Source organism: Aptenodytes patagonicus, chromosome 4 (genome assembly GCF_965638725.1).
Source record: "Aptenodytes patagonicus chromosome 4, bAptPat1.pri.cur, whole genome shotgun sequence".
NCBI classification, from domain to species: Eukaryota; Metazoa; Chordata; class Aves; order Sphenisciformes; family Spheniscidae; genus Aptenodytes; species Aptenodytes patagonicus.
In genome coordinates this window covers 16,843,908-16,861,596 of record NC_134952.1, presented here as the reverse complement: position 1 = coordinate 16,861,596, position 17,689 = coordinate 16,843,908, and the positions used below count along the sequence as shown (strand labels likewise).

The window sequence follows — 17,689 nt, the reverse complement described above, 5'->3', positions numbered from 1 at the left end:
TTTTATTAAAAAAAAAATTACCTGGTTTAATTTTAACCAGCTTATTGTTTTAAATATAAACAATTTGTGAATGAGAAATGCCAAAGTTAAATTCTGGCCATAATGCAGATAGCCAGGTGAAGGATATGAAGAGAAATGTCTAATGGCATTTTGCCTCTGAAGGACCCAGGCCCCTTTAGTGTTAAGATGAATCCTCTAATAAAACAATTAAAGTCGCATTTTGTGACTAATAAATATCAATATACTAACCTGTAAATTGCTTTAACTGCCAATTGGTCGCATTCGATAAAATGGATTTAAACAGAAGAAACTTTTTTCCTCCAAGCTCCAGCAATTGTGTCCAGATGGACTTACTTGATTTTTTTTTTTTTAAAAATCAAATGACCCAAAGCCATTCTTATATTTGATGAAGTTTCCCTTTTTAGACTTCAATTGCTGGCACATACTGTTTGTGAATTTTTAAATTAAATAAAACCCTTTCCACTGCATAAGACTGAATTCTGTCTGCTTCTTCAAACAGAATCATGAAGCCATATAAAGTTTAAATGAAATTAATATCAGTTATTGAAATGAAGAAATTGGTACTTACTGTTGACTTTTGCTTAAGCTTTTTTACAGAACCATGAAACTTTATTTTTGATGGTAAGTGGGATTCATCCTCTTGCATATCCCTAAATTTATCATTATCAGGCTGCATAAAAATATATATGTAAGTTATATATACATAAGTTATAGAAGACATTTATTGATCCATTAAAAAAGAAGACAAATAGCTGAATAGAGAGATTAGATATTGCATTTTCACAGGAAAAAAAACCACCAAACCCAAACAAAAAAGAAACACAGTCACTGTGGTAACAATTATACCGATTTTGTATTTATTTTAAAATACATTTATTACTAATTATTACTTAACTCCTTTCTCCTTTGGGTCAAGAAATAGACTGCAGAGTATCAAGAAATGGTTCACCGCATAAACGTTAGCTTGCTTTCTTCACTGCTGAGGATATCATTGTTTCTGCACTCCCGAACACAAGCAACCACATGCTAATCTCCGCAAGGGGGAGAAATGGGGTAGCAACGCGCTATCTTCCCATCTACAAATGAGAGGCTGACAGACAGCACAAGCCGGGCAGCAGTGGCAAGGGTGCTGCTGACAGACACTGCTGACCAGGGAAGGGAATCAAGGAGCTACGGGAATCAAGGAGCTAAGGCCAACTTCTCATATAGCCCCTGCTGCAATCACGAAAAGCCTATTTGGTATTACTCAAAAACAGGTGGTGTCCATTGCTTGGGTGCTTAAATACAGACTTGATTATTTGTTTTGTTCTCTCTCAAACAATTATTGTTAGGCTACTCTAAAACTCCCACGGATGATACTCCTCTACCTTGTCAAGAAAGGAAGTGGTTATCCATGGTTATCCATTTCCAGTTTTCTGAAGCCTTATCTGTCCCTATACACAGATCACTGTAAACATCACTGGTTCTGAGGTTGCTTCAGCAAGTTCTCTTAAGTGCTTCAAAGGGATTTTCATCAGGCCCAGCCAACATAAACACATCTAACATTCTATTTTTCCACCTTGTGGCCTCAATTCTTAAATTAAAGGAAGACATTTCTCAAGTTTACATCTATTCAACCTAAACTTGAAAATAATAATAGCAAAAAGAAAATCTCAAACCCTGGCAATCTGATGGCCAGTTGTTTAACAACAAAACAGTACTTCATACGTCTGTAAGTAAGTACAGGAAACAAAACCAACACGTGGAACGTTTCAGATATGCTTTATATAAAATTAATAACCAACTTTAATAAGGGTATCACTTCCATATTTTCCTAAAACAAACATATTAAAACAATAGAACTTAACTGAAAGCTATGACAATTACTTTTTATAAGAAAACACTGCCAAAAACCTCCCCACAACCTACATGAATAGGTAATTCTCCCCTAGACATGCATTCAGCCAGGTTAATTCATAATGTTTGGAGTTCCAGATAAAAATGTTACTGCTACATGCTGTTATTTCCTGGGCATACACGTTGTTTGGAACACATTTTCTACAGGCAAGCATTCTCTTTGTGAATTCTGAAGAATATTTGGGTGCAAGTTCTGCACAGGCATGGCCTTTGTTATTTTTCTAATACAAAATTCATTTTCTAACAAAGAACATGTTAATACTAAAAAAACCCCTGAATCTAAAATCGTAACAAGGAAATACAATGCAGTACAATGACATAAAGTTAATATCCAGCCTTTAGCAATTACACTGTGCAAATTTATATAAAGCTATAATACAGTGGTCCTTTCTGTTACAGTAACTTTTAATTACTTCAAGGCATCTTAAGTGACAGAAGTCATGAACCTGTAAATGACAGAAGTTTCACATGATGTCTATACTATAATGAAAGCAAATTATTATTGTTAAATATGTACATTAAAAGCAACAGTCAGAAAGGTTCCTTCCTGGTTACTAATTCAAACAATAGTATAATTTTGATCCCATTAAAATAAATGAAACTGACCTTCAAGACTATGTGTAGTCTTTGATTTATTTCATGTTTCACATTCACTTTCTCATTATCAGAATAGCACGACCCAATGAACCTCCTTACCGCTTTATCCAGTCTGACTTCTGTTTTCCTTTCTCTGATGCTTTTTAAATGTCTTGGTCGTGGACTAGGGTCTTCTTGCAATAAAGTAATTTCTGCTTTTGACTAAGCAAACAAAAAAAATGCTTAGCTATAATAGAAATATAGTAAGACCAAAGCTACAATAATTCCCAGGAACTCAACAGCTTATGCATGTTTGTGTTAGGGTCAGAATCTTTTAACTATATAATCAGCTTAAGTGATTTTACAGACCTAGATGTTAATACCCCTTACTACACTGCACAGTAAACTTACAAGGAAATCCATCGATTTCAAAACAGCGTAAGAATTTTTTTGACAAAAACACAGAAGGATCTTGTAATGATCATATCATTTGAATTACAAAACAATGATAACTTTCATATTATTCTAACAGATTAAATACAAACTTTAGAAAAAATACAGCAATAGAAATACACCAGAAAAGAACTGTACTGATGAACCGAGTATTACTTCGGCATTAGAAATAAAAAAAGCAGATATCCCAATTCAGATTCACATAGCACTAAGGAAGCAAAATGAAGTGGATGGTACTTATACGACTAAAGTCAACCAAACAGGACTTCTGAAGGATTCTCACCCTTGCTGCTTTTAGTTTCTCTCTCATTCGTTCCCTAACAGAAAATCCTGCAAAGTCTGTCCTTGATGTAGAAGGAACAGGTGGCAAGTCTGAAACAGAGAAAACATGGTAACATGTTTAAATTAAGTATTTTCTGAAAGAAACTTAAAATTATGTAAAATAAAATCATATGTACCATACGGAGTCCCATGTTCCAACAGAAAGAACGTGCATGAGAAAACATGAAAGAATGAAACTTTTTTTGGAATTCAGACATTATAGACTATCACTTAAATGCCTTTAGCTGCGATGGATCAACCTTTCATTATATACTATGAACCACCTTAAGTAAAGCATATACACACTTTTTTCTATTAAAAATACGTAAAGAACCACCTGGCATTTTATAAGCTGTTAGCCAGAGCTGTCTAGATCTAATTTTGAATGGTGATGTGCTCTAAATCCTGACACAGGTGTGATCGGAACAGTAAAGAATTTACAGAACTGCTTCCTTTTTCAGCTTAGAGCTACCTGCTTTTTGTAGTGACAAAATACTAATTTTTCAAGCAGTCTCTTTGTGCTATAGCTCTAGTACAATCAAGAGAGTAAGATGCATTTTACTCTGTCCCATGTATGGCTGACAACATCATCAAGTAATTTCCCATTTCACGCACAAGCTACTCTCAGCTCTACTTGTGCCACCCCTCTGGAATCAACAGATCACCTCCTCCAAGCTCAAGAGCAGTCTGTCCCCACACTCAAGAAGTCAAGCAAGACCCGCAGGAGGCTACATGGATGAACTAACTCAATTCACACATAAAAAGAAAACTTACAAGAGATGTAAACAGGGGCAGGTGACCTGGGAGGAATACTACGACACTGTCCGACCATGCAGGGATGGACTTAGGAAAGCCAGAGCCCACCTGGACTTGAATCGCAATGGATGTGATGGCCAACAAGATGGGATATTACAGGTGCATTAGCAGCAAAAGGAAGACTCTGGAAAATGGTTCCCTGCTGCTGAATGGGGCAGGGGACCTGGTGACAGGGGACACCGAAAAGACCCAAGTAACCAGTGCTTTCTTCATCTCAGTTTTTACTGCCATGAGGAACACCAGGCCCCAGAGACCAGTGGAAAAGCCTTGGGCAGCAAAGGCTTCCTCAATAGAGGAAGATCAAGTAAGGCCACATTTAAACAAACCGGGCATACGCAAATCCATGGGTCCTAATGGGATGCTCCTATGAGCGCCAAGGGAGCTGGTCAACGTCACCTCAAGGCCCCTCTCAATTATCTTTTAAAGATTGTGGTGATGATCAAGGGAGGTTCCTGAGGACTGAAAGTGAGCAAACATCACTCCTGTCTTTAAGGAGGAGAATCTGGGGAACTACAGGCTGGTCAGCCTCATCTTGGTGCCCAAGAAGGTGATGGAGCAAATAATCCTGGAAACCATTGACAAATACGTTAAGTACAAGATGAAAACTGGGAGTCATCAGCATGGATTTATGAAGGGGAAAAACTTCTACCTGACCAATAAGACAATTTTCTATGATGAGATAATTGGGTTAATGGATGAAGGGAAAGCAGCGGATGTTGTTTATCAGTTTCCTGTAACACCCTTATAGAGAAACTGATGAAATATGGACTACATAAGTAGGTGGACTGAAAATTGGCTGAACTGTGGGCTCAAAGGGTTGTGATCAGCAGTGTTAAGCCCAGCTGGAGGCCATTACTACAGCTGTACCCTTGGGGTTAATTTCAAACAAACAAACAAATCCCACAACCTACTCTCCAACCCCAAGAACTTATCAAAACTCTACATCCTTTAGGATCAAGTATTCTCTGCTGATCTTGTGAAACATACAAATCTGAGTTTTAAATCAGTGGCATATATTTAGATTTTTTGATAGGTAGTAAATACCAGGTTTGGACACTGACTTAGGTAATCATGTGATTATGCAAAAGGAGAATTACTCTTTGTTGCAGCCTTTGAATTGCTGCTCCCAAAAAGCCCAGGCTTTTCTTCCATAATTAAAAGTGAATGAGAACATGTCTTTGATAACCAAACTTGTCAGGGCCTCCTTTTCCTTTGAAGGACTGATGACATTCCTCCCCCTTATCTTCCACATATCAGATCCTCTTAGATTATGATTTCTTCAGGTAGATTCAGTAAATATTAGTAGGGTGACCCTGCACCCTACTGCATTCCCTGATATCTAAATAAAAAGAATGAGTAATTATCCACTTATTTACAGAGAAGCTACGCTCTTGGGGTCAGAAATACAAAGTAGTGGATACCTACAACCCATCCTCTCATATAAACACGAATGAAAAACATTTTAAGTGTACAATATAAATGAGATTGTATGTATAAGCAAATGGCAACACTTCCAGCAGCTTTATGGATTAAACACAATCATGGTTGTCTTCTGCATGGTATTTTGAGAAGGTACCAATCTCCCTCTCATGGATCGCGCTACCACTGTACAAGAGTCAAGGTTATCCTCTTTATAAAAGTCTCCAAAATATTTTTAGCTGAAAACAGTTTTATATGCCTAATAGCTTAGAAAGTCATCACTTAAGTATTTTTCTTTTTGAAAGACCTAATTAATTTCTTCATTAACAAAACTGATTCTAGCTACATAATTGTCTCCCCATCTGCAGAGACCTCTTCAGTCTCACTGGAGCCCTGGAGTTCACCTGGAAATTCTCAGGACCTTACTGGAAGTTTGACTGACGTATGTAATATTAACTTTTTAAAGAGAAATGCTTTACATCCCTTCTTATATGTGGAATCCTCAGATCTTACTTTTTTCTCCTGCACTTTTGTAACTAGCTTTTATTTCCAGAAGGAGCTCCATCGTTCCACACAGAACACAGAGGCCCTTTTACTGGAACAACTGTAAGATGATTAGCAGGAGAAAACTGTAGCTTTTTTCGCACATGTGCTTTGTGGTGCATGGCTTTTTTTTTCTTTAATTTTTAATCAGTGAACACATGACATTCTGGGTAAATAGTTTTTCTAGTTATCTCCACTTATAGAATTATATTACTTGTCAGTTCTTTGAGCCAAACACTGATTTGTTCTTTGCCCTTATGAAAGAACATTGTTTGCCAAGGTCTAAGTAAAGGGTGATTTCAGGTTTATATAAGGCATTAAATTCATGAAAAGGAGATAAAACAGCAAAGGGTAAGGGCTTAGGAGTAGTAATGTCACACAACATATATCACATTATGGCTGATTCAATATTATTCCAAGAGATTTACTGGCAGCAGACAATACTGTATGTTGAATATACAACTTAAACATTTAAAGGCTACCTACTATACCAAAGTCAAAGTGCAATCTAATTTCTAGGATGACCTTAGATCACTGTCATTTAGAAAAGAAAAATACATTAAGATAAACCCCACTAATACTGATTCTACTCAGAAACATCAAAAGATTTGGGAGAATCCTGATCTTTTAAAATTACACAATTTACTCCCTGTATTTGTAAAAAGAAGCATTCATTGTATTCGGAAACTTTCAAAAGAAAGAACAAGGCACAAAGTGAGTATCACTAGCATGAGACACATAAGAGAAAAGCAAGCATCCCATAACCACTTCCTTACCAAGAGTAATACTATAGACAGAAATAAGCAAGTACTCAGCAGAGACACTAAGAGATGACCCACAGAAAAGCCTATTTGCGCTTTGTCTTTTCTAACAAGGAATGCAGTATGAATAAGAACAGGGTAAGAATTAATGACAAAACAGAGAACAAGATCTAGATAAATATTCATCAGACTGAGCTAATTAAAAACCATCATTACAGGGTATCCAATAATGAACTGGCTGCAGCAAAATCAGAACCGTCAGTGATTCTGAGAAGTGGTGGAGAAGAGGCAAGTTCCAAAATCCTGGGCAAGTGCCTTTTTTAAGAAATGGGAAAGAGCGAGCTGCAGAAGCATACACAAGCCAACTTCAACTCTACAAAAAAGACTCAGCCTATTTGTAAATATTTAAGAGACAGTAAAATAATAAGCAACAGAAGGCCCAGATTAGCCAGTATCAAGACCTATCAAGCCAATTTAATGTTCTTTAACATATATTCTACCCATTCTTGTGAATAATGGAAAAAGCATACATCTCAGCTTTTGAGCCTGCCTTATAGAAAGCATCTCCCAGTAGGAAATATTTTGATTAAATGACAAGGGGGGTGGGGGGACACATGCAAGTCACTGGAAAACCACATTTAAAAAGATATGCAAGTAACAGTTAATAAATTCAAACCCCATACTGAGTAGGTATTTTCAGGGTCTGCCTCAATCTAATGCCTTTAAAACATTTATTAATGGTTTGAATGATAGAATAATGTCTATCTGTGTATAAAACACGCAGGCAAGAACTGTCAGAAGTCACATTTGCTCAAAGACTGACTCTGAAGAGTTTTTGGAATGGAGAAAAAACTTCAACATCTTTTACAACTTCAAGCCCACAAAAGGTTGTTGCACACAGAAAGGCTCTCTGTGTCTGCTGGAGATGGAAATGATGGACTTTAATTGCAATAAGGAAGGTGGTTACACACTGGAAAAGCTTTTTAACTTTTGGGGTATTCTAGCATTGGAATTGAGTCCCTTAAATAGGGGACTTCCCTTTTTAAGTTAAAACAAAACAAAACAAAAAACCAACAACAAAAAACCCCAAAACAACCCAACCAACCAAAAAAACCCCACCAAAACCAGGTATCAAGACTTAAATAGAGTTGAAATGACTTAAGGGCAGAAGTTGGTCTAAGTCACCTTTTGATCTACCTTCTGTGACTTTTTTCTACCATTGTATTCTGTTCAGTTAGCATGTAAAAACATATTCCATTTCATTGGAGCAAATGCTTCATTTCAATTCTGTTCTGCTAAATGAAAACTAGAAAGCTACAGATTAGAACCTGCTTTTGATCTTCTGAAATACTTGACTATTGCTTGCAAACATTTCCAGACAAGCCAGGTTAAAGTGAACAGCGTAAACGTGCAAAATTAGTGCAGAAACAATCCGCACCTCTTGCAGATTAAATAAGCGCCTCTTAAAGCATCAGAACTGATGCTCTGTATGCAGAATTCTTTATGAATGAATCGGTTCCTTGTGACAACAGGGGAATTATCCTTTCTATACATAATGAAAAACATTTTAAGGCTTTAATAGTTGCAGTAAAATTAATTCAATGCATCAATTATTATGGGATCCTGTGGTCCCTTGAAAAAAGGACCACGTAAAAATATTTTTGTTACTTTATTTCTCTATAGATATGCTTTTGTTCTGCTTATGTGAATGGGTTCTACAGCCAACTAATTTGTGCTTAACTTCAAAATACATTTTTGAAGTGAAGTAAGACTGATATCCATGAGAGCATTACTTCGCAGGATCACCGTTACAGGCCTGCATCAAAAAATTTTACACCACATTTTACACTGGAAGTGTCATATAAATCTGTCAGACTGAATTCCAGAGGTAAAAAAAAAATTGAAGTTTTGGATAGATGCATGAAGTCTTCAGCTCAAGGTGCAGTCTTTCTCAAAATTTAAAATCCAATTTAAAAAAAAAAATCAGATGAATTATACTGCAATTAAGTAAACTACTGATACAGTCTATTCAGAATACCAATGCAGTACTTTTCACTCAGTCATACAAAATTAGCAGAATAACAGGGATTTCAGAAGCAGCAACAAGAACAAGTAACAGAGCAAAATACTTAAGAAAGCAAAACATTTATCACATAAGGGAACTAATAACTACTTTTCTTCTCAGAGTACTGCTGTGCTGTTCTGCTTGTTCTTGGAAAATGAGCTTCTGTAAAAGACAACAACCATCACTAGAGGGTGTCTCTTGATTTCCCCATGCAATCAATTCTGAAAACTGTTTGGACTCCATCTGTCAACAGCATACCACTTGCTAGCACAAGTTGGCACAGTGAGACTCAAAAAACATTCAAAAGAGAAGTACACAGACCTTGAAAGAGCTGGAAACATCCCTAAATTGTAGTTGTCTGTAACAAATACCATATTTTGCTACAATGAGTTTAAGGACCATATATACATTTTGTTTTTATAAACCTTGGTATTGATGAAAAACTAAGCATGTATACTTCACTGGATTTTGGTTTTATTGACTTCTTAATACTCTATTCTTAATTAGTTCTTTTATGCATCCTATTTAGGTAAGCCCATAAAACCATGCAGTAAGATTCACAACATTAACATTGTCCAAAGTATTTAATGGGAATATTGCAGAGATTCTGCCGAATAAGTCAAAGATTGGTTTTCAAGTACCAGCAACCTCCATTCTTTCCAAGTCTGCAATTAGACATTCCCTTCTAACAGCTTCCCACTACATCACCCTCTTGCACTCTCCTCCTTTATGAGTAAATAGAGTATTTCACGTGACAGTTAAAATAGCCCATCAATAAATCCATACGCCATCACGAGCACGAATAACACTTCAAGCACAAAATGAGGTTCACATTCAAATATATAAATACTGCACGTCTACACTAACACCTTCGAAAAATGCTGTGTATTTTATGCAAGAACATTTCATAATCTACTCATGTTTCAATATCGTAGGAGCATGTCTTTTGCGTGCAGCGCTCCGACTGTACGCATAATGCTCCGAGCTGACTCGGCACATGACAGACACACACAGACACCCCTCCGTCCCTGCCCCAATGCTGCGAATGAAAAGCGAGCTGAGGGAACCTCTCCAAGGGCAAGGGTAATTAGCGCGCACCACGCTCCTCCCCTTACACGTGGATCCCGCACCAATTTTTCTGTCTATGAGCTGAAGGCAATCTCAAAGTGGGAACACTTAACCCAAGCGACACCACTACAGCTAGGGCAACGCTGCCCCTTTGCCTCTGGGATACCACCGGCCACGGGCAGCCGATGGGGCGACGGGCAGCCGATGGGGTGCCGCGCCCCCGCTGGCGGCCCAGGGCCATGTGTAAGATGGCGGCAGCGCGCCCCGCGCCGGCCCCGCCCCCAGCCCCGCCCCGCCGCAGCCGTTGGAGAGTCACTCACCGCGCAGTGCCTGAAGGGCAGCGCCGGACGGGCCTGCCGCCATGCTGGCGCGGCTCCTTTCCTCCGCGCGCGGCTCGGGGGGACCGACAGGCTCCGGCAGCTGCAGCGGGGTAGAAAGGGAGAGGGACGGCGCATGAAGGAGGGGAGCCGAGGCAGGACGAGAAGCGGGCCCAGCGCCTGCAGCCGCCACCGTTGGGACCCCGACCCCGAGGGGGAGAGAGCGAGCGCGCGTGCGCGGTGCCGAGCCCGGCGCCGAGTGCGCATGCGCGGTAGCGGCGGCGGGCCGCTGGCAGCCCGTGGACGGGTGAGCCCGAGGCGGCCGCCAAGCCTGGGCCCGGGCTGGGAAACGGGACGCGGAGCTGAGGGTGCTCACCGTTTTCTTTCTCCTGTGCCTGCGAGTTGTCAAGGTCCTTCTCAGCCTTTCCACCTGAGCGGGGTCCTCATCCAGGAGCTCCTCCTTTCACAGAGAGAGCAAGCTGCGCTGTGGGGTAGAGGCTGGCCCTGTCCTCAGACCCACGGAAATAATCTCTGGTCTACCAAAATACCCTATTTAAGCAATTTTCCCTATATATATGTTCCACTGATGCCATTGGCAGGCTACAGTCCTGACAGTGACTGAAGTTAGCACACTGCTCTTTGGTAGCAAGATTGAAGCATACTGATGGCTCTAAAGCATCTTGCCTTATAGTTACAGTTTCCTCATGGCATGAAGTTTCTTTGTGGGTTTTTTTTTCCCCTTCTGACATTTTATTGACAGTACCAGGCACAGTTTAAACATGAACACTTCAAAAGCATTTCTACAGATGAAAAAACGTAACTTTCTGTTTTCGTAACCTGCTCAAGATTAAATATATTTAACCAATAAACTGAAGATAATTTAATCAACTATGTGCTGGATCAATATGAAATAGAATAAAAAAATACACTTTAAAGGTGCCTATTTCACAGCATATGGTATCTATGGTTGCAATGTATTTGTGCAGAAATAACTACGCAAACCTGCATTAACTAGAATGGTACTGACTGATCTAGGGTTAACAAGAGCTTGCAAGACACTCTTGCTTATTTCACTTTTCTCTGTTACATATATAAAAGATTCCTGTTACTCTTGGTGAAAAACGGTCATACACCATTTTTGTCTCAACCAACTGGACACTAACCTCCATGGTTATCATCTGGGATTCTTCGCTGCGGTTCATCTGGTCGGTGGCTGACACCTGGCTGTCACAAGCAACGCAGGAATTACTCATGACAGATATGCTTTAATACGTGCATAATGATCATGAGATACGTTCCATGTAACCTTTGCACCCTGAACACTCAAATGACATACCATTTAACATACACCCTTAGTACTTAAAAAACCCGTATTTTTTTCAGAATGGAATGATTAAAAAATATATGTATCCATTTATTTAATTATTCCACATAATAGTGAATAATGTGGGCCTGTATACACTGTATGAACACTCTTGTTACATTTTATTTTAATAAACAGCCCGCCTACAGTCCATAAAGTCAGCTGCAAGATTCAGATCACAGAGACATGTTCAATCCCTTTTTTTCTCCACTTCCAGCATTGGGCTTGGTTGGGGTTTCAATTTTACCAAACCTGGAACCCACCAAATCACTTCAGCTTTGTTTACACTAGAAAGTTGCTGTATTTGATTACAAGCATTTAGGAAATTTTTAAATTTATATCTGTACAACTCAATTCATTGCTACTATTACTGCGGGTTCCTGTCCTGCTTTACCTTTAATCGACAGGAAAGCGACCTCAGCTGTACTTGTTCCCGGCACAAGGCTTGCGCTAGCATAGCTGCACCAGTGCAAAACTCGAGTGCTGATGTACAGAGCTAACAGATGAAGTTGCTCACAACAGCATAATTTATTCTGGATTTCAAAATCCCTGTGAAACAAGTCACAGGAATAAAACGTGGGGCCTTTTTCTGTACCCGGCTAAATGCCCTCTAGCAAGGTGGCTGAGACCTACGCAGGTCATCCTTTGTTTACCCATCACTTTTTTGTACTGGGTATGTACAGGCTAGTGCATACTTGCCTCAAAAAGTGCTTCCAGCCCAGGCTAGAATATGAAGAGTGATCTTCATACACCTCTTTATCTCTTAGGAGATGCCTAATAAAAAAGCAGAAGCAGCAGAGGAGGAACGATGCGGTTATCTCCTGCCTGAGGCTTAGCCCTTACCAGCTACTAGTGCCAAGGACTTTCAGGTTTCTAAATAAGTCTCAACTAGCACAAGGAGCTGAACTCGCCCTAAAGAAGTGGTTTTCTTAGACAAATGTGACTATCTCCCAAACCATCTGCGCATTGACCTCAGCACCAATTCCCTCAGTATCTCATACCAGGGCTAAGGGTGATGTACCCAAAAATGGCAACATTTCCTTGCTGCAGGCAAAGTTCATCAAATACCCTCTTCATGGCACAAAAAATATAGCACTGCAAGGATTGGCAGCATTTTTATTACTTGGCACATAAACCTCTGTTTTGTATCAAGTTTTATGTATCAAACCTAAACAGTCTTTCCTAAAGGCACGTGTAAATGGAGAACACTAGCAACACGGCAGACGGGCCTTATGGTCGCTTTCTTTAACAATTTTGTAGCATTTCTTGAAGATAAGTACTACAGCAGGCACTTTAAAGTGTAATAAACAACTGGATGCAAGAACTATAAAGATCTCCATTAGCTCAGAGACTGTTTCTAAAGCACTTAAAACTGACAACAGAAACGCAGTGAAGTGTCTCTCACTCCTCTTTAAAAAAATACTTACATCAAAAAAACCTAGAAAATAATTTTGAGGATTTGGGATTCTTAAATCTGTCTCATTCATGAAAACACTCAGAATGCAGTGATATTGAAACAGATCTAAAGGAAAATGTTTGTTTCCTACCTGGGTTTTCTTCTACAGCAGCCTTCAGAGTACAGACAAGAGCCAAGCACAACGCTCCCCCTAGCAACAAAGCCTCAGCTTTGCTTTTTAAAAAGAAAGAGTCAGATTCTCCTCCTTAAGGCACTAAAACAGTTCCGGAAGACTTCTTTTTTGTAAACAATTTCTTTTACAGTAAAAGGGAAAGTAATGAATAAAGTATGGGGCGGATAGAGTGAGTGCAGCTCCTGCAGACAGCAACACATTTCCGTTACTGCAATGACTTGAAAAAGAGCATCAGTTGTATATTTTTGCAGGATCAAGAATGGTTATTTCAGACTGAAATACAATAAAGACAGTCACTCTTCCTAACTTTAAGTACCTAACTTTGCTAAGTTATCTGACTTAATTTCTGTGTACTTCCTCTGTAACTAGAGGAGACACACAGACTCTTCTTGGGACGTGTATGATTCAGAGCATGATTCCTGAATATCAGTCGTTTGCGGAAGAGCCTGTCTCACTCTGTTGACTACAGGGAGATGTTAAACCTCTAATTCAGACTGTATGCCAACATTCCAGCATGTACATTTTTTTTTTAAGATTAATTTCACTGTGAAAAAAATCCCTGACATCAGTCATGTAGGGATAAATCCTAAAAGTGGACGGTTAGTAGCCAGTTGTTTTCCAAGTGCTGTCTCTGTTTTCCAATGCATTAAAGTACTCGGAAGCTCTATCAAGGGGACAACGATACATTATTCTTTACAGATGACCTTTACAAATCAGCATAAGCCTCAGCAAACTTCTTAGCGTGTAATTTTTGGGAAAAGTAATGGGAAACATAGCAGAGTAAAAAAAAGTATAATCTCTCAGCAGCTGTAATTTGAAAAGACACGCTTTTTGCCACAACCAGGATTAAAAAATGTATGAGTAAATGTTCTTAGTCAGGAGAAGGGGGATTGTGAAACCAAAGTAAGAAGTAAGACAAATCATGTTATCAATATACTTTAATACTTCCGTAACAGAAAAAAGAAGGATATGAAGGCTTCATTAAGGTTGTTCTAGAGACTGCTTAAAGGGAAATACAATCCTTAAGCCCTGGTTAGAGAAGCAGCAGAGGGATGGGTTATCTGCTTGTTAAATGCTCACAACCAGCTTATGCAGATACTAGGAATGGCAGAAATGTCAGCACTATCAGACAGTTTGTAGAAATGTGGGTTGTCTTACATACAATTCCTAATTTTTATAGGTACAAAGCAGTTTATAGTTTTCCTATCAACTCTGGAGAGGGGTCTTTTCTGCTGCACTGAATTGTTATCAAAGTAATTTCTTACGTTAGCATGTGTATTAGTATCTTTAGTACGACTAGAATAAACAATATTGCTGATACTAAATGGAGTTGTCATTAGACCTATTTATAATTGTCTTTATATAAACACTCCCTATAACATCTGAAGGTCTGTTACTGCAAAGTTTTAGTAGCTGGAATCACATGAAAAGGGATGGCTAAATTGTTTCCCATATCTGAATACTGTTGTAAGAAGGAGATCATGGGAAGAAGTAAACAGTCGTAGTAGATAAAAAAACAGTCATAGTAGATGAAAAGATTGGGAGTATGCATTTTTAATTGCTAAAAGAGGAACTATCAGAGCTAGAAGACACCTGACTTGACAACAGCTTTCAAAAATGGGAAAGAAATGTAATCGGAAGACAGGTTTCTCAGGGTAACATATACGGTACACAATCTCTGTTATCTGCTAAGTCTCACCATATGTGGGACGGTGGAAATCATAGAATCATAGAATCATTAAGGTTGGAAAAGACCTCTAGGATCATCGAGTCCAACCGTCAACCCAACACCACCATGCCCACTAAACCACGTCCCTAAGCACCTCATCTACCCATCTTTTAAATACCTCCAGGGATGGGGACTCAACCACTTCCCTGGGCAGCCTGTGCCAATGTTTAACTACTCTTTCAGTAAAGACATTTTTCCTCACGTCCAATCTAAACCTCCCCTGGCGCAACTTGAGGCCATTTCCTCTCGTCCTATCGCTTGTTACTTGGGAGAAGAGACCGACACCCACCTCGTTACAACCTCCTTTCAGGGAGTTGTAGAGAGCGATGAGGTCTCCCCTCAGCCTCCTCTTCTCCAGGCTGAACAGCCCCAGTTCCCTCAGCCCCTCCTCATAAGACTTGTTCTCCAGACCCCTCACCAGCCTCGTTGCCCTTCTCTGGACACGCTCCAGCACCTCAATGTCCTTCTTGTCGTGAGGGGCCCAAAACTGAACACAGTATTCGAGGTGCGGCCTCACCAGTGCCGAGTACAGGGGCACGATCACTTTCCTCCTCCTGCTGGCCACACTATTTCTGATACAAGCCAGGATGCCATTGGCCTTCTTGGCCACCTGGGCACACTGCCGGCTCATGTTCAGCTGGCTGTCAGCGAACACCCCCAGGTCCTTTTCCGACAGGCAGCTTTCCAGCCACTCTTCCCCAAGCCTGTAGCGCTGCATGGGGTTGTTGTGGCCCAAGTGCAGGACCCGGCACTTGGCCTTGTTGAACCTCATACAGTTGGCCTCGGCCCATCGATCCAGCCTGTCCAGGTCCCTCTGCAGAGCCTTCCTACCCTCGAGCAGATCAACACTCCCGCCCAACTTGGTGTCATCTGCAAACTTACTGAGGGTGCACTCGATCCCCTCATCCAGATCATCGATAAAGATATTGAACAAGACCGGCCCCAGTACTGAGCCCTGGGGAACACCGCTCGTGACCGGCCGCCAACTGGATTTAACTCCATTCACCACAACTCTCTGGGCCCGGCCGTCCAGCCAGTTTTTTACCCAGCGCAGAGTACACCTGTCTAAGCTGTGAGCTGCAATGATCCAGTGGATGAACCTTCATCCAAAGTTTTGGCAAGGACTCAGGTTCAACATCATGTTTTGCTAATAAGTCTCTGTCCCAACAACTTATTCCCGTCTCAGAAACAGTTGTACAAACAGTTTAAATGATGGACAAATATGAACAGCATTGTGTAAGGAACATTACTATAATACCCTAAAGGAGCAGTGGGGGACCTTTGCTTAACAGGATGGAAAGCTGCTTAAAAACACGTCAGTACAATGACTCTACTCACAGGAGACACAGGATTCAAACCACCCAAGTTGTTTCCTGGGGTGTGAAACAAGTCATTTATCTCAGTCAGCATTATAAAAACAAAGGCAAGCCCAATGTCATTGATTACACTGGACAGCAGATTTAGTGCTCCAATTAAGATGGTGTGAGCAGCTCTACTCTGTTAGATGTGACACTGTCACACTTAAACAGTTACTTTGTCAGTGATGGTCAAGGATGGCCTTCGGCACAGGCAAGGTAGACAGCAGCTTGTAGTGACATACGGTGTAGGCTGCCCCAGGAGCGGGCAGGCTAAGGGATCACAGACCCCAAGTTCAGTGGTAAAACGGTTTTAAAATGAATAATATAAGGTTTGTATTGCCATATACACCTCTTTTTACCTGCCTTGCCTTTTTACAAGCCAAAACTTGTAAAACCAAATGAAAACAGAAGCGAAACTCCAAATCTTGCAAGCCATGTACAACACTTACAAAATAAGAATACGTGTTGCTGTGTTCTTAGAATAGGAATATCAAATACTATGTGCAACTCTACAGTGATCTTGGTTTCATGGAGGTTACAAACAAGGGAGAACAAACTCTGCTCATCTTGATGATTTTAAACTGATCACACCTTACTCCAGCATGACAGAAATCACAAATAAAATTTCCTGAAATTTGTCACAGGTGGAGAAGAAATCCATGTTCACGTACCAGAACATCTGACAGAGTGGGTGAACACGGGTGGTGCATGGAAGGGACATCCGTATCAGTGGTAGGCAAGTTTTCAGATGGTTAAAGAGATTGTTCTTAAACTCAAAAATTTTAGATCCTTTCCACTGTCTTCCAAGCCTAGGGGTAACACTTTGTTGAAAGTAGAGAGTGATAAAGGGACTGCTGGTACATTTCCTTCATACAATTCACTCATTTCTAGAAATGCTATCTGCTTCTTGCTAAAAGTTCACTTTAGTGCCGCTGTGAATCATTGTTCATTTATGTTTTTCAAGAATTCAGTATTTTTTGTCCCTTTGTTAACATGACATAAACAAGGCTATTCTTTCACAGAGATGATTTTACAAATACTGCGTTATATTTTGTATTGTATTTAGGATTTTGAGAGGTGCTTTAAAGTTGAAAAGAAACAAATTTATAGTTTTTTTGGTATAAGTAGAAACACTCCAGGATACATTTAGGTTTTCTACACCTAAAATTAAGTATCCTTAAAAACTTCAATATTTTATATATACTTAAGTGTGTTGAATTTGGAGGCATGAGAGGATTATCTAGCCCACCTTAATATACTGTAAAATTTTCTGGAGGACAGCCAAGTTACTGCAGTTGAAGTTGTCCCAGGAGGAACTTGAGCAATACTTTACGAAAGGTCTGACAAGAGGTCACTTCCATCATTATAAGGGTACTTCTGTATTCTCATCAATC

At 39.9% G+C, this 17,689-nt stretch overlaps 1 protein-coding gene across 2 annotated transcripts in view; it reads right to left on the bottom strand.

Moving 5' to 3' along the window:
* The window catches only part of CC2D2A (coiled-coil and C2 domain containing 2A), a 65,687-nt gene extending 54,228 nt beyond the window's left edge, over positions 1 to 11,459 (bottom strand). For both annotated transcript variants that reach the window (XM_076335960.1, XM_076335961.1), the window contains exons 1-6: positions 11,420 to 11,459; positions 10,633 to 10,716; positions 10,260 to 10,359; positions 3,230 to 3,318; positions 2,614 to 2,715; positions 590 to 691 (exon numbers count right to left, since the gene is read on the bottom strand). In XM_076335960.1, the coding sequence (XP_076192075.1) occupies positions 590 to 691; positions 2,614 to 2,715; positions 3,230 to 3,318; positions 10,260 to 10,359; positions 10,633 to 10,716; positions 11,420 to 11,458 (516 nt within the window). In that variant the 5' untranslated portion in view covers position 11,459. The remainder of the gene's footprint in view (positions 1 to 589; positions 692 to 2,613; positions 2,716 to 3,229; positions 3,319 to 10,259; positions 10,360 to 10,632; positions 10,717 to 11,419) is intronic.
* Positions 11,460 to 17,689: the final 6,230 nt, after the last annotated feature.